This window comes from Rhinolophus sinicus, linkage group LG16, assembly GCF_036562045.2.
Source record: "Rhinolophus sinicus isolate RSC01 linkage group LG16, ASM3656204v1, whole genome shotgun sequence".
Taxonomy (NCBI): Eukaryota; Metazoa; Chordata; class Mammalia; order Chiroptera; family Rhinolophidae; genus Rhinolophus; species Rhinolophus sinicus.
Window position 1 is genome coordinate 19,691,582 of NC_133765.1, and position 22,273 is coordinate 19,713,854.

A 22,273-nucleotide genomic window follows, 5' to 3' on the forward strand; every position below is an offset into this window, starting at 1 on the left:
GGAATAGGAGGCCCCCCCCCCCAGTACTGCCGGCTCCCCAAATACCTGGATGCTGGAGGAAGCACCTGGGCACACCTTCCTAAGCTGCCCTCCACTCAACACCCCGAAGAGTGGCAGAGAAGAGTCAAGGTCGTTGAAAACCAATAATTTATCAAAACTCTGCGTGTGTGTGTGCGCGCGAGGGAGGGTGTCGCGACAGACAGCAGCGGTGGGCAAGCGCACAGGGAGGGGAGCGTGCCTGGATGGTGGGGGCAGTTGCCGCGGGCGGGCCATGCGGGCGGGGAGGCTAGACATTCTTCCCGCGCAGGCGCAGCTCGTGGCGCCGCAGGTGGTTGTAGAGCGACTGCACATAGGTGAAGACGCACTTGGGGTCGGGCTTCTTGCCCATGATCATCATGTCTTCCACCTCCACCAGGGGCACGCAGTCCACCAGCATCCTGCGGGGAGGGGGGACGGGGGTGACTGTCAGCGCCGGCCGCCTTTTGCTGCTGTGTCTCTCTACCCGGAGGTCTTTTCACTGCCGAAGCCTGCTGGTCTCCATAAATTCCATACTCTCAAGGGAGGTGCATGTGTGTGTGTGTAGTGGGGAGCCTTCCAGGAAGGCAGGAAGCCCCAAGCTTCACCCATCCAAGCCTGGAGGCACCTTTGTAGGGAGCAACGCCAGGCAGGTAGAGGTGGAGATGAAGGAAGATCAGATCTGTGCCTTATTCCAGTCAGGGTAGGGTACTGGTCTCCACCCCTAGCCCTGGGGGGGGTTGACTCCAGACCCCGCCCACTTATCTCTGGACAGGCACCACCTGCTCACCCTCAATGGTACACTGCAGCTGGCACAAGACTGTCAGTTGGGCCATTGCACCCAAGGGGCCTTATCCCTGGCAAATCTTTCCCTGCAGGCAGGACCTGCCCCAGTGACCTTCTGGGCCCCTGATTATCTGCCAGCTCCCTGGCCTGGTACATCCTGCAGAGATCCCCCCCACCCCCGCCTCAGGGGACAACTCTACTGTGAGATGACCAGAGAGGGGTGTGGATAAGGGGAAGAGGCAGTTCTTTAACCCTTATTACTAGCCCCCTTGGGTAGAGCAGGGGAAGCATATGGGACCATTTACATCACTCTCGGGTGGGACCACCTTTCTGTCCATTCTCCAGAGTGCTAGATACACTTTACAGACAGGGAAACTAAGTCACAGAGGACTCATTTGTTTCAAGCCCCACAGCTTATTACACGCAGGGCTGGGTCTGATGGGGCCCAGTCCCCAAGCCTTGAGTGTTTTGCACCTGCCTGGAGCCCTCTCTCCACTCTGGGGTAAGTGGGATGCAGCTACCAAGCAACTTCAGCCCCAGAACTCTAAAGCTGGAGTTTGCTCCCTGCTTCCATTTCCCCTCCTCTCCCAAAGCAAGTCCTGTTCCGCATGATCCCTCCCATCTGCCATGCCTGGCATATAGTAAGTAGTCAGTGTTGTTGAGTTTCCTTTGGCAGGGAAGGCATAAGGACAGGAATTGCTTCTGTTCCCAAGACACCCAAGGGCCCAGGTCTACCTCCCATCTTGGGCCTTCAAGGTCAAACCTGGGATCATGGTAAGGCTGGGGCTTACTCCCAGCTCAATGGACTCCTTCAGGGAAGACGCCTGGAAGACCTCCGTTTCAGTGCAGACTCTATCCCTGACCAGCTGTAGATGCTAGATAAAGCCCTCCCCTGTGACTCAGTTTCCCCATCTTTATAGCAACAGTATAGTCCTTTTCTGCCTCATTTGAGACGTTGGAAGCACTTAGGATGAGTAAGGGGTTCTTGACTCTGTTGCTGTTGTGCTATGTGCCCTTGGAGTCGTCCCTGTCCCAGACTGGGCTTGTTTCCCAGCTGTACTATGGTGGAGAGGCTGCCTCTCTCTGCAGCTCCTTCCAGCAGTGACTATCCCCAGGGATCCCAGCCTCCCTCCCCCAGTGTGGAACTCCCTTCCAACCCTGGTGTCTTCCCTGGAGACCTTATAAAGCCATTGTTTACACTGGGACTCACAGCTCAGGGCTCCAGCTGCCCCAGTGAAAGGCCAAACACCAGGCAATTCGAGCAACAGCACAGCTGAGTCACACTTTCCAACTGGATCAGGGCCCCTCTCCCTTCAGGCTGGCCTGCTGGGCAGCAGCTCCTAAGTCCATATATGACCTGGAGACAGCACCAAGCCCATTCTCCCCTCACCTGCGTATATGTGTGCACATGTAAGCTGCCCCCCACAATGGCTCCAGGCCCCAAGGGGCATCTAAGTGCACCTCTAGCTCTGTCCCTGACTCACATTACTTTAGTCAATCCCCTCGCTCCCTCTGGGCCTGTCTTTTCTTCTCTTTACAACATGGGTGAAAAGTGATAGGGCAAGGAAAAGAGCCACTATGGGGGATCTACAGTTCTAGTTTCCGGCCCTAGCTCTGACCTAACCCCCCTGGGACACTCTGAGCCCACCTCTCTTCTCTGCTGAGCTCCTTGTCTGGAACGGGCAGTTGGCTCGGGATCTAAATTCTCTACCTTGGCCCTGAGGTGAGGTGACCAGAGAGGAAATGCCACACCTGGCTAGGGGATCCAGGATCCCAATCAGAAACATCTTCCTGTTAAACTGGCCCTGCTCCTAAACTCCCCAGCACGGAGTATGGCACCACCAACTCCTCGGTGCCCAAATTTGAGGCCTGGGAGGCTTCCTTGATCCTTCTTCGCCCCCCAAACTGGATCCATGAGGAAGCCTGTCCTTCTACTTCTTATTAAGCTTCTCCAGCTATTTAGTCCACCCCCACTCCCCATTCCTCATCCAAGGATTGTTCTAGAATGCTAACCAGACCACATACATCCCTCCTCTGTTTGGGCACATTTTATGACTCTTTTCCTCAGGAGGATGTTTAAACTCTTGACTGTGGCCCCCATCTCCTCCTCACACCCAGACTAAACTTACTTCCCTTCCTGCAGGTGCCATGCTCTCCGTCTCTTGCCTCTAGTCCTGGCCATAGGCTCATCCCTCTGCCTGGAACTACCTCTCGCTCCTTTATCCTGAACCTTGTCATTCAGATCTCAGCTTAGTTTGCACTTTTTTCAGATCAGCTGTCCTAGACCTACAGGCTGGGTCAGGCGCCTCCCCCAGAGTCCCTCCTGGGCTTCCTCCATTCAGTCCTTGGTCATCATTTAGGAGAATGGCCTTACCTGCTAGGCCCTGAACTACCAGAGAACAGGACCATGTCTGGCTCCTGGCTCTTCTCAGGGTCCCCCTGCTTCCCCCACCCACCCTCCAGGCCTCTCCCTGTGCCCCGCTGAGCAGATTCCAGTGTACAGGGCAGGCAGGCAGGCGAGGAGGCGTTTCTCACCGTGGGGCCCCGAGCAGGGGTTAGGACTTTTTGGTTTTTACCAGCCCCTTCTGGACCAGACAGCGGTAGAACTCCTGGATGTACGTGTACACGCACTTCCAGTCAGGCTCTCGAAGCCGCACCATGTCCTCTGTGTCCAGGAGCTGCGGGCAGTCCGCATGGGTCCTGGGGAGGGGAGGGGGCCGGGAAGGGGCAGGGAGGCGGGGCCCAGGCAGGGAAAAGGGGGAAGAGGCAGAGAAGAGAGAGGGGAGGAGAACAGAGAGACACACACATACACACACACAGAGACATGAGTTCAGTTACACTCTTAGTGCTGCAGTCTGCCAGCCCCCCGCATGCCCCCTCCCCATTGTGGACGTGCCGCTCACTACCCATCACTAATGGTGTGCGATGCAGACAGGGTGGGGGGCCAGACCAGTCACAGGTGCAGAGAACTCTTGGGGCAAGCGGGAATGGGGGGTGGGGAGGGGGGGCGATGGCGTTGGCACCCAGGTTGGAGAGGAGGGCTGTGCCCCAAGGAGGGGGAGGTGAGGGAGGCGTGAGAGGAGGTGGAGGGAGGAAGAAGAGGAAAAAATCTGGGAGGAACCAGAAAGAGAAAGGCAGAGAAGGAAGACAGATGGAAGAGGGTGCTGAGGGTGAGGTGAGCAGACGGGGCAACGATTCCAAAGTGGAGGGCTTGCTGATGTCCTATATAAGCCTCTGGCAACACCTATATAGGCTGGGCGGGCACGGTGCCCGGGCCAGGAGCCTCCTTTTGGAATCTCCAGCCGGGATCCCGTGGGAGCAGGAAGCTCTGGTGATAGTGGGAGGAGAGCAGGACAGAGAAAGGGAGAGAGAGGGAGGGAGAAGGGGGCAGAGGGAGGATGGAGGGAATATGGACAGGGCCACCTGGTGGGCCTTAGCCCGGGCTGGTAGGCGGGCCTGTGGCTCCTTCGATCCGGCGGGTACCTGGCACACTCAGCATCGGGTGGGCAGGATGTAGGAGGACAGGGGCTTTCTGGGGAAGGGGGTCTCAGCCACTGTCTGACAGTGCAGCTGACCAGCTCCAGGGGGCCTTGGGGCAGCTGGGCCTGGCCCAGATGCCCAGCCCCAGATGCCCAGCCGACACCAGCAGGGCTGGAGCCCACACTTACTCGGCAGATGAGAAGGCCACTTCAAAGTTCTGGCGCCGGTTCTGTGGGCTGAGCTGCCCATAGTCAAAGGCTTCGGGGAAGAAGTTGTGCACCAGGGCACAGAAGGCCATCCCATCACTCCAACTTGAGGAGAAGTTCTGGATGTCCACGTGCTATGGATGGTGGGAAGACTGGTCAGCTTCCTCATGCTTTTTATCCCCTCTTCCCCCAGCATTCTGGTATTCCAGACCTAGGGCAACTGGGCTCAGAGAGGCCCTATAGCTTGCCCAAGGCTGCACAGCGGGTGAGCAATAAGAACATGAGCATCCTCCAACTTAGTCTGTCAACTCCCATGTCTGCTACTTACAGGGACAGAGCAACCAAGAGGCCCAGCACCACCCAGCTCACTTATAGAAATTTACCGTGTCCCTAAGAGCAATGAAGGAGGAACTCCTTGGGTGGGGTATGTCCCTGAACCATGCTCCCCATTCAAGGGACCCTCATTAGTCCCGGACACTTAATCATGTATTCTGGAATCTAGGGCATGTTAAATGTCCTCTTTAAGCCTGTTTCATCATCCCATTAGAGGGCTTCCCATCTTCCCTGCAAGGCATGGTGGCTGTGAAGGGTACAGGGTAGTGAGAAAGAGTTCTGCCAAGAGGGAGGTGCTGAGCCGCCTGGCTTCATAGAGCTTACCTCGTAGCCACGTGTCTTGGCACGGCACCAGTCCAGCAACATTTGCTTGATGCTGTTGGCATTGGGAACCCCGAAGCTGGTGGAGCGCTGCACTGCTGCGCGGGGTCCGCCAGGGCTGCTGCGAGGGTGTTATTGGGTACCGGGTCACAACACTATAGGGGGCGCCACTTTGGTAGGTCCATCCAGTGGGCCTCAGCAGTGCTTTCCTGGACCTTCAGGGCCCTCCCACCACAGCTCCAGCTGCACTTCCCGTTTCTGACCCCGCCCGTCGCTGCCCATACCCCGCCCCTTGCGATTATTAGGCCCCGCCCCAGGCAGCTCACCCAGCCGCGCCCTCCTTTTCCAGCTTTTCAATCATGGCCTTGCGCGCCTGGGAGGCCGAGGTCTTGGGCAGGCTTTGCGCCTTCATCAGCTCTTTCTTCTTTTCCGCCTGGCGTTTCTCCAGCGCCGCCAGGCTGCCTGCCCGCGGGCTGGCTTCGTCCTCGCGGTCGAAGATACTGGGGGATGGGGAACGGCAGTTAGGCCGCTCCTGGGCCTCAGGCCCCACTCACCAAGAGAGGGGTCTTGTCGCGGTCCACACCCGACTCTTTCACTATCTCCTCTGGCATCTCCGGCCTTCAAGAGAGGCTTCCTCACCACACCCATTTTATAAAGGAGTGCACTGAGGCTCAAACGAAAACACTTGACCTCTAGGGAGTTTTCTGAGAAGGCTCATTGTATTGTCAAGTTACAGGTGCATTCAGAATTTGGGTGCTATCAACTAATAATGATGAGCAGCATAATAATAGTAATAATAGCTCATGTCTATTGAGCCTTTCCTGTGTGCCATTTAAAACTTCACAAGAAAAAAAAAAAGAAAACAAAAACGTCACAGGAGGGAGGGACCCTTATCAAATACACTGAATATGAGGAAACTGAAGCCCCTGTCCTCAGAGTTCAGAGGGAATGGGGAGCAATGCAGGAACTTGAACACAGGTCTCTGACTTCACAGTCCCTGGATCCTTCTGGTTCCTACCCTGAATTGTGATCCTGTCCCTGCTTTCTACCAGCCTGACATCTGTGTAATATAGAGGGATGTACCCTTTCTCAGGGGTCTAAGATATAAAGGTGCTAGGTTTAAAGGTGCTAGGTGATGTGGGCTAGGTCTGCAGACATGGGGAAGTAGCAGTGCCACCAGGCAGTTCAGTGTGACACATAGACCTCTGTAAGGGTTCAATATTGTTGCCACTTGGAGCTGTGAAACCCTGAGCAAAAGTTCTGGCCTCCCCTGTGGTGCTGTTGAGGGTTAGGTGAGATCACATGGCCAGCAGGAAAGGTCTGACTCTTACTCTGCCCCTCCCTGGCTGTATGTCTCTCATCTCCCAGCCTCCGTCTATTCCCTCTGTAGAATGGGTGTGCAGTGAGTTCCTCTGTGGCACTGACTCCTCTGTGGTCGGAGGGTGGGCTGTACTCACCTGCCCATCTTCTTTGATGACGATGAGGAGGAGAAGGTCTTAGTCTGCACCATGGTGCTGCCACTACCATCTACAAGAAAGGGGCAGAGGAGCAGGGTGAGAGCCTGGGCTGGACATCAGGAGATGAGATGGGCGCTATGGGGAGGTAGAGTCGTAGCCACAGGCAGAGAAAAGTGACAACTGGACAGAGAAACGGACAGATGAAAGTACGGAGAGAGAGTTCGAGGAAGAGCCTGAGGAGGCGGGCAGGCAGGTAGGCACAGGGCGACACCAGGCAGCCTTACTCTCCGAGCGCCTCACGAAACTCGATTCCACTGTAGTGGTGCGGGCCGTCCTTGTGCCATCATCTGGAGGGGCAGAGGATGGGAGGAAGGGTGTGAGAGGCATAGGGGCCAGTAGGGTGCACATGTCCCTTCCCTGAGCCCTGAGCCCTGCTTGGCCCCTTACTGGAATGGACGAGCCGCTCAGTCTTGGTGACAGTGCTGACAGCTGAGCCGTCGGCTGCCCGCTGGCTGTGCCGTGTGGTGGTCTCGGTGGCCATGTTGCCACGGCCCTCCCCTGGCCGGGCCCGTGCCTCTTGCAGCCGCCGTTCCCGTTCCTTTTCCCGCTGGTCTGGGCGGGGGATGCCCCATGCATGCCCGGAAGGGCCACCCATCACCCACACAGCACATATCACGGGCACACAGGGCACAAAAGATGGGGTGGAGGGCAACTTGTTAGAAATACTGAAAACATAGGGTAAAAGGGCTCTCTAGGAGTAGCTGGGGGTGAGGGGATAACCATAACCCGGCAGGGAGTGGGGGTGTGTGATGGACTCAAAAAGAAACAAGGGAATATGAAATAGCTAAACTCAAAGCGGGAGTATTTGGATCCAAAAAAGGATTTTCTATGGGAATGAGTAGCTGAGTCTGGAGGGAGTATGTAGATAGAGGGACGAAGTACCAGAGTCCAGGGAAGAAGCTGGGTGAGGGCAATAGTTGAGAGGGGCCTTCAAATAGGTTTTAGGGGGAAAGAAGAGCCCCTAGAGGGAGAAATATCTAGATCTGGGGAGGAAGAAATTGGAGGTACCTGAGAAGCAATATGATCCAGGGAAAGAATAGTTGGGAGAGAAGATGGCAAAAGAGGTAACGGGGCCTAAAGAAGAAGTAAGTGGGTGGAGATAGAGGCTGGGTGGCCATCAGTGGGACCTGGAGGAAGCAGCTAGATTCAGAGAGGGAATAATTGAGAATATATCTGGAGAAGCAAAGAATCTAGAAGCTGAGGGAAAAAATAGCTGGGTTCATGGAGGAAGTAGCTGTGCCCAGGGAAGGGGAAGCTGGATGGGGGCAGAAACTAAGGTGGTCATCAATGGACCTCAAGGAGAGAGAAGTAGCTGGGAAAAGGAGTATCTAGATTCAGGGAAGCAGTGTTTGAAGGGCTTGAAAAAGCAACTGGATCCAAATGGGAGTAGCTGGGAGAGAGAGAGAGCAACCGGGTCTAAGAAGGAGAAGACAAGCTGGTTGGAGACAATCACTGGGGTTGCCAGGCGAGAGAAGCAGCTAGGGAAGGGAGCAGTTGGAACCAGGGGGAAGGAAGCAAGGGAACAGCTGGGTCTAGAGAAGCTGGGTAGGGCAGTTACTAAGCTGGTGTGTCTACGAATGGACCCCAGAGTGAGGGGAGCAGCTGGATCTAGGGTGGGGCAACTGGCTCTCTACCTCTCTTCCTTTGTCGGAGCTCACGTAGTGCAGTCCGAATGAGCTTCCGCTCCTCAAAGTCCGTAGACCGATCCAGCTGCAGATAGAGTCCCTGTCATTGCCCACCTGATGCCTGTTGGTCCCTGCCCCTGCCAACTCCTAGCCCACCAGATTCAGCTATACCATCTTGTCCAGGATGCTCTCATCCTCGATGGCCATCAGCTCCTCGGTGCTCAGTGGACTCTGCCTCTCTGGTGCTTTGTCCACCCGGGTTTGCTCAGTGCCATTGGCCACTTCCACTGCTGCAGAGGGGGACTCTGCTGGTTCTGGTTCCATCTGTGGGGTGGGAAGAGGGCATGGACTTTAAGTAGGAGTCTAGATGAAACCAACCATGCCCCCAGTGAACAGGGCACCAGGCCCTGGAGCTGCACAGCCTTGGAAATTACTAGCCAGCCAGACTGCCTGCCCAAGGATGGCCATGTTCGTGTCAGGCTCAGGTAAGAGGCACTGAGAGCCCTGTTGTAGGGTTTCCTACATACCCAGGATTGTTTATACGATTAATAGTCGCAATAATGGTGACTGCCATTTAGTAGTAAGTCCTGTATAAGCACTGGGGATTTTACTGTCCCTATTTAACAGAAGGCAAAACTGAGACTCAGGGCAGCTGAATGACTTGACCACAGTCCTCCTGTAAGTGTGATGCAGTCCTGGGTCTGAGCTGAAGGTAGCCTAACTCCTGAACCTGAACTCTTTATACTGCTTTATTCCCAGCCCCCTCCCTGGCAGACTGTGCTCTGTCTTTCCAGTTCCCAAGGCCTGGGTTCTCTTAGGCGAGTGCCCAGGCAGCACATGCCCCCCCCCCCACTCACCACCCCCCACATACGGAGGAGGCTGGACAAGGGCCCACAGGCTCCTGACCAGGTGTCTGACTGGGGCTGCCCAGAGCCAAGTCCTCTCTGAAGCTCACTCCTACGTCCCACACTCCACTGGGAACTACCCTCTACGGGGCCTCCAGCCCCAACCTAGCCCCGCTAGGGTATCTCCCAGCCCTTTGCAGACAAGCCCCCAGCCCAACTTTCACAGCCCCTCTCCTCCTGGCAGGGCCTCTCTGTCTGCTGTAAGGGTAAGGAGAGCCGAGGTGGCAGCTGCTTCAGGGAGGCTCAGCCTGGCTGGGGTAGGGGGTGGGGGTGGGGCTGGGGACTGGGCCTTGGCCAGGGGCTGCTAGGGCAGCCGCCACACATGTCTCAGGGGCAGGAGCCTGGCACCCTCTGGCTTCAGTCTTGGAGCATTAGTGCCCCAGTCCCTTGTACAGATAGGTAAACTGAGGCTCAGAGAGATGGTGGCACACCAAAGGTCACAGCAGAGGCAGAGCCTGGCTCAGAACCACCCTTTCCCCCCAGACCATAGGGACTTACAAGACTGCTGCTGCGGGCAAGGCCGGCAGAGGACCGGCGGCGGGTGCTGAAGGCAGGCGGGTGGGCTACGGGGGTCCCGGCATCCTCGGCCGCCTGGAAGAGGGCCTCGGGGTCGGCGGCAGCCAGGAGCAGCTCACTGGGCTCCAACTCAGGCTCAAGGTCAGGCACAAGTGGGACCCCCAGCCGCAAGCTCAGAACCTCCACCTGCCTGCCCAGTGCATCCAGCCGTCGGCTCAGTGCTGCTGTCTCCGCCCGCAGCTCTTCAGTTGCTTGGGCCACTGGCTCCACGGTCGAGGCAGCTGCCTCGGCTGCCTGTGTCACTGCCGCCCGGCCTGCCTCAGCCACAGCCCGTAGCTCTTCCAATGCCTGGCCCAGTCGCTCCTCAAGGGCTGCGGCCAGCTCAGACCCAAGCCCTGGTACCCCCGGCATGGTGCTGGCAGGGGCTCTATGGTCGGGTGACGATGGGGACAGTAGTAGGGATTGCTGCCTCTGGCTGGTAATGTCAGAGTCTTTGCAGCTGGCCTGAGGGCGAAGGCAAGGGCAGTGGGCCTGCCCCGCCCCTGCTGGCTTCCCAGCCCGCTACCCGCCAGCTGGGGCTGCAGCCCAAATAGAAACCTATTCTGGGCTCCCTGTGGAGGGGACCTTGGGGGAGGGGCAGCCTGCCCAAGCAGGCAGACTGCCAGGCCTGGCCCTGGCCCTGTAGAGATCACAGACCCGAAGCACAGCAGGGCTGCAAAGGTTTGGAAGGATTACCGAGGCCAGGGCCCCATGCCTCTTAGGTGGGGAAACTGAGGCAGGGAACAAGGAATGGGCCTGCCTGAGTCACCATGTGCATTAGCTGTGAGGATCCATTCTGCCAGACTCCAGAGCCTGCACGCCTTTGCCCTCATGCCATGCTATTTTAGAAAACCTTGAACACATGGGGGAAATGGAGGCACAGGGAGGTGGGACGTTAAGCAACCTGCTGTAACAAGTGTCTTGTCCCCGAGATAAATGTCCTCTGGTCTGTCTAAGGTTCCAACCAGACTTTGAGCAAGTACAATTATAGGCACATTATCTGCTTCCTCTTGGTTCTAGATGGGTAAACTCAGGCGAGTTGGTGGTGTCAGACCCAGGACTCCTGTGACACTTCCCACCCACCCCCAAGGGCCTCAGCCACCACTCCTGCTCCCTTTGCAGAGAGTAGTTAGGTCCAGCTCTGTGGGGGGAAGGCTGCTTTCTTGCCCCCACCCTCTCCCTATCACCCCTGAGAAGGCCCAAAGCTGGCTCTAGCCATCTCATCTCAGCCAAAGTCCCATTCAGTCCCTGGTGTGCACAGAAGGCATTACCTGGGCAGCCTGGCAGCCCCCTGGGGATCCCATCCCCAGCTGAGCTCCCAGCCAGCTGATCCAGAGCTCGGGAATGAATAATGGAAGGGTGCGGTGTATTCAGTTCCCGTGGCACCTGCTATGCTGCTGCCTCACCTGACTGGCGCCCCCCTGCCTGTCTGTCCCCCATCAGTCCTTCTGCCCAGCATGCCCCACCCTCCAAGACACAGATGCTAATCACTAATCTCCAATCTTCTAATGGGCCAGGCTGATCTTGGATGAGCAGACGATCAGCTCTGCACCTTGGAGCTGAGGTCCATTGTGGAGTAGAAGCAGGGGCACTGGGGCTGCCACAGGAAGAGGGGGGCCAGCCCTTACCATCCTGAGCCTCAGTTTTCCCATCTGTTCATTAGGAAAAAACCAACTAATTTTGGAGGAAAGATCAGAGATCAGCATATGGAAAGCTTAGGCCAATACAGAGTACAATTTCTGACATGTCTAGTGGCTGATAGGCTAGGGTCTGGCCTTAGCTCTGCCACCAACCGGCTGTGGACGGTGGGCAGCCACCTTCTCTCTGGGCCTGTTTCCCCGTGTGTGCAGTGGGGGAGGAATAGAGTAGAGGAACCCTGCCAGCTCAATACCCTGAAGCAGTCCACATGAGGTGGATGGTGAGGTTGGTGGGGTGAGGAGGGGCTCACCTTAATGCTGCAGCCTCCTCGGCCACCAGAGGAGGCATGGCTGAAGCTGGTGATGTGAGTGACACTGCCCAGCCGGGCCGGTGTCCCAGAGCCGCTGATATGGGTGATGGTGCTCTTGCCCCCACTGCTGGTGCTGAGAAGGGTGGGGGGTGCCCGCAGCCCCAGCATCAGTTCTGGAAGGGAAGAGAGGCTACTGTCAAGATCAGGTGGGGCGAGGACGGTGCCAACCAAAGAGGATGACGCCCCTTGCTCCCAGCACACCCTTTGGAGATACACGGAGCCCTGGCCACAACACCTGTCCTATGTGCAGAGCTGGGCGGCTACAGGCACTCATCTCCAGCAGCAGGGAGGCCTACCTGCCCTTTGGTTGCCTGTGGGCAGCAGCACCCGGCCTGTGGAGGCCTGGCCACGGCCATCCTTGATCTCAATGGTGAATGTGGTCTTCATATTGGCCCCTGGCTCGGCAGCGCTGACAGCCACGGGCAGCAGGGCACTGGGCTCCTCTGAGCGGGCTGCGGCCCCCCCTGCTCCATTTTCAAGGGGCCTGGCAGCCAAGCCCCGCCCCCTGGGGCCCTCCTCCCGGGGACAGCTCTGAAGTTGGGCCAGGGGCCGGGCTGTTCCGTGTTGTTCCTTGCTGAACCGGGAGGAGGTGTCATAGGAGCCCCGTGAGGAGTGGCTGGAGGAAGAGGCAGGGGTGGTGCTGACATGGGAGGGGCCCAGGAGCCTTGCAGGGGTCAAGGGACCTAGGACCGCTCGGGTTGGGCTGTCCTGGAGCCCAGCAGCCATAGGAGAATCAGATGTGAACTTGCGCACGCGGTCCAGTACAGAGCCAGCCCGCTGGAACGGGGAAGGTCCACTGGCAAGGGGGGTGGGCTCTAGAAAGGACAGGAGGGCTGTCAGTGACTGGGTAGGAAAGGGACCGCCAGAGCCAGGGGTAGTGGGAACAGGCAGTACCTTGGTTCTGGGCTGGCTGGCGGGGGCTGAGCATGGACAGGGAACGTTGGCAGGGACGGGGTCCAGCTAGGTCTGGCAGTATGGGGAGGTGGTAGCAGCCATGTAGTGGAAGAGAAAGGAGAATGGATGGGGGTCCACTTCTCATAGTCCTATCCTCCACCCATCCTCAGCCTCCCAAACCTTCTTGCACCCCAATCTCCTCAGCCTCCTCAGCCCATCCCACAGCTTCTGGCCTCCCCACTCAGTTGCATCTTCCTTACAGGCTCCTCCTACCCCTCCTGCCCTGACCCCAGGATGACTTGGACACTCCTGGGGGCTGTAGCTAGGCTTGGGCTGGAGGAAGGGTGCCCAGATCCTCCCTACTGATGGGGATGGGGGACACTCCCCTGGCCAGCACTGCCCACAGCTCCAACTGGGAGATGGGCGCACTCCCTTATTGGGGAAAAGAATGTGCCTGAGGCCCGTTGCCTTTCAAGGCTGCGGGGAGGCCTCTGGCCATGGGTGGGGGTGGGGGGCGGGGACACCTCAGGGGCAGTAGGAGGAGTGTCAGAGACTGCCTGGACCTGAGGAGGCTGGAGCTGTCCAGGCACAAGAGCCCATTTTCTAGGCAGGGAAAGGGAGGCTGGGGTAGAGGAAGGCAGATGCCTGTAGCTATCCTTGCTGGGACCCTCACCTGCTCTCTTTGTGTTGGAGGGAACTTTGGTGGCGTCTTGGGCAGCAGGGGGCTCTGTGGGGCCAGACAGGAGCTGCAGGGGAGACACAGCATGGGCAGGGGCTGACTCCCACACTAAGGAGCTCACCTGCCTGGTATATCTCGCCATCATCCAGACTTACCTTGTTGACCTCCTGCTCCTCAGTGCTGGGGGGTGCTGGAGGCTCCTGGGGCTCAGGGCTGGCAGCCCTGGCTGGGCTGGTGGGTGGCTTAGGGCTGCCCAGAGCCTTGGCAGCAGGGCACTGGGTCTTGGCAGGCTCCAGTGGAGGTTCAGGAGAGGCAGATGTGGGTGAACTGTCAGGTGAGGCAGGTAAGCTGGATGTGCCCCTAGGTGGGGCCTGCAACAGGAGTGTCACTGTGGTCACATCCCGGCTGGTGACCTCAAGGTTTGGGGTTGGCTCTGGGACTTGTGCCTGCTGCTCCTGTTCCTCTGGCTCCGGCACCTGTGGGGGACCCATGGATTGTGGCCAAGGCTCCCCAGGCTGGCAGATGCTCAGGGCAGGGCATGCAAAGCAGAGGGGCTGGGCATGGCTTCCTGTAGGCACACCTGCTGAGCGTGGGCACTGGTACGCTACTGGCAGTCTCCGACCTCACTTCTTGGTACTGCCTAGTCAAGGGCACTTCAGAGTGGACCATATCCTAATGACAGGGGTTGGGGACAACTGGAGACTTGCTGCGGACTCCTAGACTTAATAAATCCATAAAGTGGAGACCCCTGACCCCTGGCCTCAGCCTGGTTAATCGGGTGAGGGTGGTTGTCCTGCTAGGGACCCAGCGGCCTCTGCTGGCCACTTAGGGGACCTGCATGGCCTGACCTCTCACCCACATTTCCTGGAGAACAGAGTCCACTCTGTGAACACTGCTCCACGAGTCAGTTGGAGCCCGCCACGCAGGCCCTGTCAGCCAAGGTAAGGATGTGGGCTCTCTGGAGGGGGAGGGGCAGCTGCAGGATGGGTTTTAGCCAGATTTGCATTTTAGGGAGATGCCCATCTGCTGAGTAGAAGCTGGATGACTGGTGTGGAGGTGGAAAGTAGGCGTGGATGTGGGGAGGCCAGCAGGGAGGTCAACAAGGGTGGTAATGGGAGATGGACAGGAACCTGGACACAGTGTAGACAGACTAGTTTTGAGGGGAAAGCCTGGGTATAGACAACTCGGAAGTGGGGGACATGTGGTCAGAGGTTGCCTGGGAGAGTGAGCAGAGGCCTGAGATAGAGCCCTTGAGTCCCCCAAACACTAGCAGGCCCTTCTCAGTCAAGCACCAATTTAGCAAAGACACAGGTGCTCTGAGCAGCTGGCATCCATGGGCAGAGGATATTGGGCCACCCTCCCACCTTTCCCACACTTCTTACCTCACATCGTTCCAGCCTGTGTGCTGCATGCCCCTTGCTGTCCTCTCTTGAGCCACTGTTGGGACGCCCACTGCACAACCTTCCAGCTAAGGTGGCAGCTGGAAGGGAAAAGTGTCAGGTGAGTGGCTGGGAGGTGCTATGGGCAGCATTGGCAGGGGTGGGGCTGGGGCAGGGCACGTACCCTCAATCTCCTGGGCCCGTACTCGGCGGATGGCAGCCCGGATCAGCTTACGTTCCTCATACTCACCAGCACCTCGCAGCTGTGGGTGAGAGGCAGGCCACGGGTACTGGGCTGTGGAGTCCAGGTCTTCACCTGCCCTGCCCCCACCCCCTGCCCTGGCCTGGGCCTCACCAGCGAGGTCAGCTCCTCCACATCACTCATGGACTCCAGCCGCCCCGCCAGCCGCGCCAGAGCAGCCTGCTGCTCGGCCTCCCGTTGCTGAGAGCTGCAGGGACATCATGCCTATAACCCCCACTGCCATGGCCATGTGGGCTGAGAGCAAGGGCCAGGACAGGGTACCCAGAACCTTGGCAGAGAGGCATGTAGCTGTGCACACCCTCTGGTTACATGCTGGCACATGCATGCTCGTGGACGTGAACACTAATACCACACACTCAGACATGCTGTCTGCACGGGCGTGGCCAGAACACCAGCAATGGCAATGTGGTCCATGCCCACACACATCCCTGTGTATCCCAAAAGTGTGCCTGTACTGCCATTTGCACACCAGACGGGCTGCAGACACACCAGTGCTTGTGCCTGCCTGAACAGCACGAGCTGAGCCCTGGTACTTATCCCCCCCACCTGCATGTCCAACCCTGTCCCCCACACACTCACTGCAGCCAGTTCTCCTTGTTGTCCTGCCGCTCAGCACGGAAGCGCTTGGATGCCAGGGCCTCCTCCTCTCGCTCCAGCTCCTGCCGCTGCAACTCCCGGATGGCGGAGCGGATGCGCCGCCGCTCTGCCAGATCCGCTGTAACCTCCAACTATGGGGCAGGCAGGGTGGAGGGACAGGTCATTTTGGCTGCCAGGGGCGGAGGGCGGGCACCAGCTGCCCACGGCCTGGCCTGTGGCACAATGAGTGGTCTGTCTCCACTCTCCCTGCCCCAAGCTCATCACGTGCCTGCCTGTGCACCCACCCAGTGTCTCGGGAAGACCCAGCTCGTGCAGCCACGGCTTGTGGACAGCCCACTGTGGTTCACAGAGTGAGCACCAACCGCCCACGTGTGTCAGGTACTAAGCCAGGTAGTCCTTCGATTTGAATCCTGCTTCTCTGGGCCCTTCATCAAACCCCTGAGAGCCAAGGAATCATGGGAGGCGGAAGAAGAGGAAGGCCCTCCTATGGGTCGCTAAGTGTCCTTGGGGATGGAAGGGTGATTTGGGCAGCTGGAGTCCACCCTGTGAGCAAGGGAGACTTCAATGGTCTAGTTCCAAAGCACCACAGCCCTGCTGGGGATGGCAGCCTCACCCACATCGGACAGGTGGGGAATCTGAGGCAGGCAGGGGCAGGTGCTCAGGAGTCTTAGCTCCCCTCCTAGCTGGGGGCTCCTGCATTGGCCCAGCCTTAGCCACCATCAAAGGGGCAAAGGGGCCAGGGCCCAGAGTGGAAGAGCCAACCAATCCCCCAGATTGATAAGGCAGCTACACTAGGGTTCACCCAGGGTGTCCATGGGGGACAGGTGCTCCCACAGACTTCTTAGCCCCTCAGTTTCTGAGAAATTGGGGGTGGCTGGTCTAACCAGGTCCAGGAAAAGACATCTTCTCTGGGCAGTCAGCCAATCCTGATGTCTCTCCCACATCTCCACCTCTGTGGTTCATGGGAGAGAGGACTATCCTAGGAACCCCAGAAAGCTAATGGTAGAGATAAGCCTCCAGTGTGTCTGAGCCAGATGGGAGCAAGTATAGGCAAGGTGATTTCCTCTGTCCCTAGCCCCTAAGGCATTTAGTGGTAAGGCCCAGGAACCCTCTACCCCCTTCCTTTTTAGTCTCCTCCACATCATGCCTTCCTGCTCCATGCAGGAGTCTGGTGGGGGATGGGGGACAGGTTTCAGGAGGGAGTGTGAGCTGGCCCAACTCCGCCATGAGCTCACTTGTCCCAGTCTGAAGAGAGCAGGGAGAGTCCTGGGGGACAGAGTCACTTCAGGTCCCTTCAGGCTCCACATTCCTGTAGAGCTATATATGGGTGGGTCAGTCCAGAACCCCCAGCCGGCTCTAGCCACAGACTAGTCCTGGGTGATCAGGAGCATGTCCTTAATGTCACAGCATGTCTCTGTGTCTTGGTTTTCTCATTTGCCAGATGGGACAATGGCCCCCACCTCAGGGCAGTGAGTAGAGATAGAGGCAGTGACTTGGGTGTCATCCCCCTTCCCTCCAGCTGCATAGCTGTGGCTACAGTAAGCATCACCCCCCTGTTTTGTTCCAGCCACTCAGGAGGAGGGAGAGAGAAGTGAGGGCAAATGAGTACCAAGGCATCAGTAACATTAATTGAGAATTGGTATGCCAGATCCCGTGCTTAGTCCCCCACTTGTCCTAACCTCACAGAAACTCTGGCACTTTATTACTCCCATTTGACAGAGGAGAAAACTGAGGCTCAGGGAAGAGAAGTGATTTACTCATGGTGAAATAACCTGAGCCAGGATTTGAACCCAGGTCTCTTTGACTCCAGGGTCTGCCCCAGTCTGAGGATAGCTGTTGCTGGGGAGGGTACCTCAAACACCTTGGTACTGTGTTGGGGGCCTTCTCTAGCCTGGACTAGAGATACCTATATAAAGCCTAACGGGGGGATGTATTAAAGCAGAGGGAGGAAGAATGAGGCTCATCTTCCCACCTCCCAGTCTTGGCCTTGCCTGAGGCCCAGAGTCCTCTGTGATACACTTGGAGAATGAGGGCCTGCGGGGACAGCTGGTCCAGCCCTCCCTAAGCACAGGTAAAGAGGCTCAGAGATGTCATGACTAGCCCTTTGCCTTCTGGGTCACCCTTCCCAATACCCTGGGCTCCAGAGATGAGGTTCTTGTCCCTGAAAAAAAAGGCTGATGTGGGAACTTGGCCACCTCTGCAACCCCTGGGAGCCTCAGTGTCCCAATGTGGAAAATGGGACCCTCTGTCTGATTCCCCCCCAAGTGGAGGGGGCAGCGCTGGGGGATGGACAACCTCATTCCACTGGTCACCCTCCAACATGACCCTTCCTTTGGGCCTGGAGGCAAAGATCCACCCACAGTGTCCCTGCTGTGTGTGCTGTGTTCCCCACCCTCTCAGTCCTCACCATTATGTGTGGAGGAGACTGTGGGAGGGAGGGAAGGAAGTACAAAGCGCCATTGTCCACCAGGGGGAAGAGGAAAGGGCTGGGGCAGTTTCCGAAACTGACAAGTGAAATTCTCCCCAGAGGAAAGCGGGCACTTCCGCCTCCTGGGGGTCCGGGACTTCGGTTACTTTTGCCATGGTTGCTGGGGGCGTCTGACAGGCACTGGCATCTTTCTGGGCCTCAGTCTCCCCACCAATGCAACAGAGGAGACTTTCCAGGCTTTCGCTAGGTCCCAGCTCCTCCAGCTACGCATGGGGGACTGTCTGGCAGTGGAGCGAAGACTCGCCAGGGGGCGCTGAAGGCCCGCAGGCTTCGGAACCACCAACCTTCCCAAGGCCCCACCCACGTCTCGTCCACGCAACCCGGCACTAGGCGCCCAGAGGGGAGTCAGAGGGGGAGTCCCCGGGTAACTCCTGCTTTAATAGCCCTGGCTACAGAGAGGAAACAGAGGTTCACAGAACTGAAGCAGCTCCCCTAGATCACCTAGCTAGTCAGTGTTGGAGTCTGAACTCGAACCCGGGACCGAGGCGGCCTGCATGTCCCCAAGTGCCCCATCCCACGCAGCCCCCGCCCGGTCCTCAGGAATGTGCAGCAGCCGAGGCCGGAAGCGGCTCCCCAGCTCCCCGAATCGGCCGGACGCTGGGGCGCCGGCCAGCTTTCCCTTATAAGGTCCGGCCATGCGGGGAGGAGCCCGACTCGGGACGCCCCCGTTCCTGCCACGAGGCCGCCGAGGCCGGGCCGGCGCGCGGGGCGGGACCCTCTGCAGCGCCGGGGCGAAGTAATGGCGGGCATCGGCGGTGGAGGAACCGGACCATGGTGGGAAAGACCTCGGGCAGCCTCATATCCCGGGATGAGGGGCGGGGTCTCGTCAGTCCTTTCCCAGGGAGGGGGACGGCGGGTAGGCCAACTACAACCACTGCTCGGGCTCCTCTGAAACCCTTTTCCAGTGCCCAAATCCCGCATGCGGTTAGGGGTGGCTACCGGAGAAGCCTGAGCCTCAAAGGGAATTCCTAAAGATGGGGATGCGTGGAGATCTGACTTTCTCTCTGGACCGCTCTGCCTCTACTACTTCCATTATGATTCCGACTTCCTGAGCGGAGGTCGTGCTGACCTTTGGAAACCCAACCCATCCCTTCCAGGCTGCACATGTGGTGGAGGCAGACACCCAGAGAGTCTAAGGTGCTGGTCTGAGGACACATAGCCCTAGTGCCTTGGTAGGTCATGGCAGTGGCTCTGCTGGGCTGGCTCCAGCACCTGCTTCCAGAGGAATGGTGAGGGGGTTGGGTCACTTGCCTTCTCCTAGGGAGGGTAAATTTTTAATCTCCCCCTCCCCCTGGACAAGGGTCAGGGGCTGGTTCTTCATCTAGTTCAGCTGCTCCCTGCCCTTGCCGGTGGGCACATGCCTGTCCTGTGTGTTGTTCCACAGCCTCTTTGAGAGTGGGGAAGGAGGGCAGGTGTTAGGGCACTCAAGAAGAAGCTGGCTAACGAGGATAGAGTGGGCCCATCCTTCCTCCTCAAGATCTGGGCCCATGCCTCAGTCCATCCCCATGCCAACTCTAGGACCTAGATATTAGGTTCACACACATTCCCCCCTCCCATTTTACAGTAAAGAAACAGAGGGGCTCAGAGTGGAAAAATGACAGACTAGAAGTCACAGAGCCCATGAGGGCTCTTCCAGCCTTGACTTACTCAGGAATCTTGGTTCCCCATGTCTCCCTTTGGGATTGGTTTGGATCCTGGCACACCCTCTTCTTAGTCTGTTGATTTTACCTATCTGAGGCACAGTGTCCTCCTGGCTGTTGGAAGTGGCTGTGACCATTCTGTGAGATGGTGTGCCCAGCACCCAGCCTTCCCCCTGCTGTTCCCTGGTGTTATTAATCATTGCTACTACTGTTATCATTGGGCCACCCCGTAGGGGTGGGCACTGCGAGAAACACATGCAGCCTCCCCACCTGTGGCTGCACATGGGTGAGTCCTTAGCAGTTACTGTTTAATCAGGTGGTGGCAGTGGGGGGCTGGGAGGGACCAGCCCTCAGCACCTGGCACGGACAGGCATGTGCCACTGGGGCCTCTGTGTCAGCCATCTGGAACAGGCCTAACCCTGTTCCCCTGAGCTCTCCTCCTGTCCCCTCCCCCATCACTTCCTTTTGTCAGCTGAGAGGTCACCTGGAAGGCCCTGCCTCGCCAATCCTCACAGTGGGGATGATGGGGCTACTTACCAGCTTCCGCAAGGCTCCCTCATCCAGCCCAGCTAAGGATTCATCCGCCATCTTGCTGGCCCCTCGCTCTGTCCGTCCCCTCCTGGTGAGATTCCCAGTGTCTGTGGCAGCTAACACCAGCTCAGGGAATTCTGCAGGGAACAGATATGAGTCAGGTCTGCTGGGGTCTCTAGAAACTACTGGCACTTGAGCTCTGTGCCTCAGTTTCCCCCTCTAACCCATGATCATTCGTTGCTGTCTCATCCTTGCTACCTGTGATGTGGCTCCTGGCTGGGAGTTGCCCTCAACCCTAGGGTAGTGTGCTACAAAACTCAACAAACCAAGAATCCTGGTTCTAGCCTAGCCAACTCAACTGGCAGTTTGCTGTGTGGCCTAAGCTGGGCCCTCACTCTGTGTCAGCATCAAACTGGGAGAGTAGGGGGCCTGGATTGAGAAGCTGGGCTCCAGCAAGGCCTACTCAAGCTGTGCTCACCGCCAGGGGGTGCACACCAGACTCCATAGTTTCTTGCCCCACCCACCAGTCACTAGGGCCTGCCCAGCCTAACCTACCCTGAAAGCTCAGCCTTTGGCTGTAGGCTGAGCCCAAATCCAAGTCCCCGCTGCCACTGCCACTGCCATTCCCCCAGGTGACAGAAGTCTTGGAGGTAACCCCATCTTTCAATACTTGAGGACAGGCCTCTGTATACACCCCTCTCCTTCCTTTCTGCCCTCCCCCAGATGTCAACTGCCCTGACCCCATGAAGCAAGGTGTCCAGGCACCCAGCTCCTTTTGCCAATTCACATACTTAGAAATCAATTCCCCAGCTGGAAGGGCTGTCAGAAGCTGAACCGTCCAACCTGTGGACTTAGACAAATTGAGGATTGGAGAGGACCAGGGATTTTTCACAGGGGGGAGGAGGAATCCAAAGACCCAGAGGGCAGGGATGGATTTAATAAAAATTTTGGCCACCTCTAGCTTCTGAAGCCCCCTTCCAAAATGCTTCTAGAGGCTCAGGACAGTCCCTTTTGTGCCATCAATACCCATCAAAATGGCCCCCTAAGTCCTGGCTCAGCTTCCTAGCGTGGCTGCTTCCTTCCTCCTGCAGACCTAATGTCTTTCTGTAATTTGAGGGCCCACAGCCTGACATACCATAGGTGCTAAGTTAATGTATGGTGATTGAAATGGCCCCAGGATTGCCCCCTTCTTGTTGATTCATCCCTCACTCATCCCTTCCCCCTCTCCAGAACAGTCACTTGTTGAGTCACCCAATCCAGTGAATGGGTCTGGGGGAGTCCTAATCCACAGTTGGGGTTCATTGGACTCTGCTTGTTCAAGTTGCTGCTTGCTTTTCCCATCCCTGTAGCCTCGAACAGATGTCAACCTCCCAACCTCCCTTTGTTGGGGTTCTTATCTACCTACTTTGGGGTAACCACCCCCAAGAGTGTCACTCAGTGATCACCAGACTTAGGTTCGTTCTGTGGACAGTCTGAGTTCCCCCACGTCTTCTTAGGGCCAGGGGTCCCTACTCCATAATCTAGAACCTCCACGGGACTGTAGGAAGTCTCTTTTCCCCCAGGTATTCCTGCTGCTGCCCTACGGCTCCTTGTCATAGAGTCTTGGGTTCCCCGAGATTGTGGGAGGTCTCAGAGGAATGTGGGAGGTTCCCCCAGGTGTCTGCCCCAACAGACTAGCACCCCTGGAGGCTGTGGAGCGTCCTGATCTCAGAACCTTATCCCATGTTTTAGAGCCCCCGTGGATGGGTGGAGGCTCCCAGATCTGAGAGCCCCAGAACCCTTGCCCAAATATCCAGGTTCCACCTCCGGACCCGTCAGGGGTCCTGGTGCCGCCTGGAGGCTCGCACACCCACCTCTCAGTCCGTCGCGCGCGGGCTCAGGTTAGGTCGCTCGGGATTCGACTGAAGGACTAGGAACAGTAAGGCGGAAGGCGCGGGGACTGGGATCCCAGAGCCGCTCAGCAACCGTCTCTGGGATTCTGGAAGCACCGCCTGTCCAGCCGCGCCAGCAGCCCTGCCGACCTCGCCCCTCACCGTCACGCCAGCCAATCCT

The 22,273-nt window shown here is 57.8% G+C and overlaps 1 protein-coding gene across 7 annotated transcripts; it reads right to left on the minus strand.

Moving 5' to 3' along the window:
- Positions 1–130: 130 nt before the first annotated feature.
- On the minus strand, positions 131–22,212 carry SMTN (smoothelin). 7 transcript variants are annotated; one of them, XM_019754275.2, is made up of 21 exons: positions 22,075–22,212; positions 20,228–20,358; positions 15,545–15,693; positions 15,059–15,152; positions 14,888–14,966; positions 14,707–14,804; positions 13,480–13,800; positions 13,319–13,391; positions 12,646–12,717; positions 12,048–12,566; positions 11,692–11,864; positions 8,455–8,607; positions 8,293–8,368; positions 7,046–7,210; positions 6,883–6,945; positions 6,599–6,668; positions 5,468–5,641; positions 5,145–5,262; positions 4,470–4,621; positions 3,337–3,501; positions 131–437 (listed from the first exon to the last, which is right to left on the minus strand). In XM_019754275.2, exons 2-20 carry the CDS (start codon positions 20,276–20,278, stop codon positions 3,357–3,359), a joined length of 2,745 nt encoding a protein of 914 aa, XP_019609834.2. In that variant the 5' UTR covers positions 20,279–20,358; positions 22,075–22,212; the 3' UTR covers positions 131–437; positions 3,337–3,356. The 7 variants fall into 7 exon arrangements, with proteins under 7 accessions (XP_019609834.2, XP_019609832.2, XP_074178022.1 ...); XM_019754273.2 differs by lacking the exon at positions 3,337–3,501; XM_019754277.2 differs by lacking the exons at positions 3,337–3,501; positions 22,075–22,212 and adding an exon at positions 9,687–9,779 and having other exon boundaries at positions 149–437; positions 20,228–20,355.
- Between the last annotated feature and the right edge of the window lie 61 nt (positions 22,213–22,273).

What these genes read in the sequence shown, in the direction of transcription:
- SMTN (XM_019754277.2), bottom strand. Translation starts at nt 20,278, where the DNA reads ATGGCGGATGAATCCTTAGCTGGGCTGGATGAGGGAGCCTTGCGGAAG. An exon ending in AGAGCATCCTGGACAAGATG is followed by an intron (nt 8,369 to 8,454) that starts GTATAGCTGAAT and finishes CTCTATCTGCAG; the next exon opens with CTGGATCGGTCTACGGACTT. An exon ending in GCTCCGACAAAGGAAGAGAG is followed by an intron (nt 7,211 to 8,292) that starts GTAGAGAGCCAG and finishes TCCCCCGCCCAG; the next exon opens with ACCAGCGGGAAAAGGAACGG.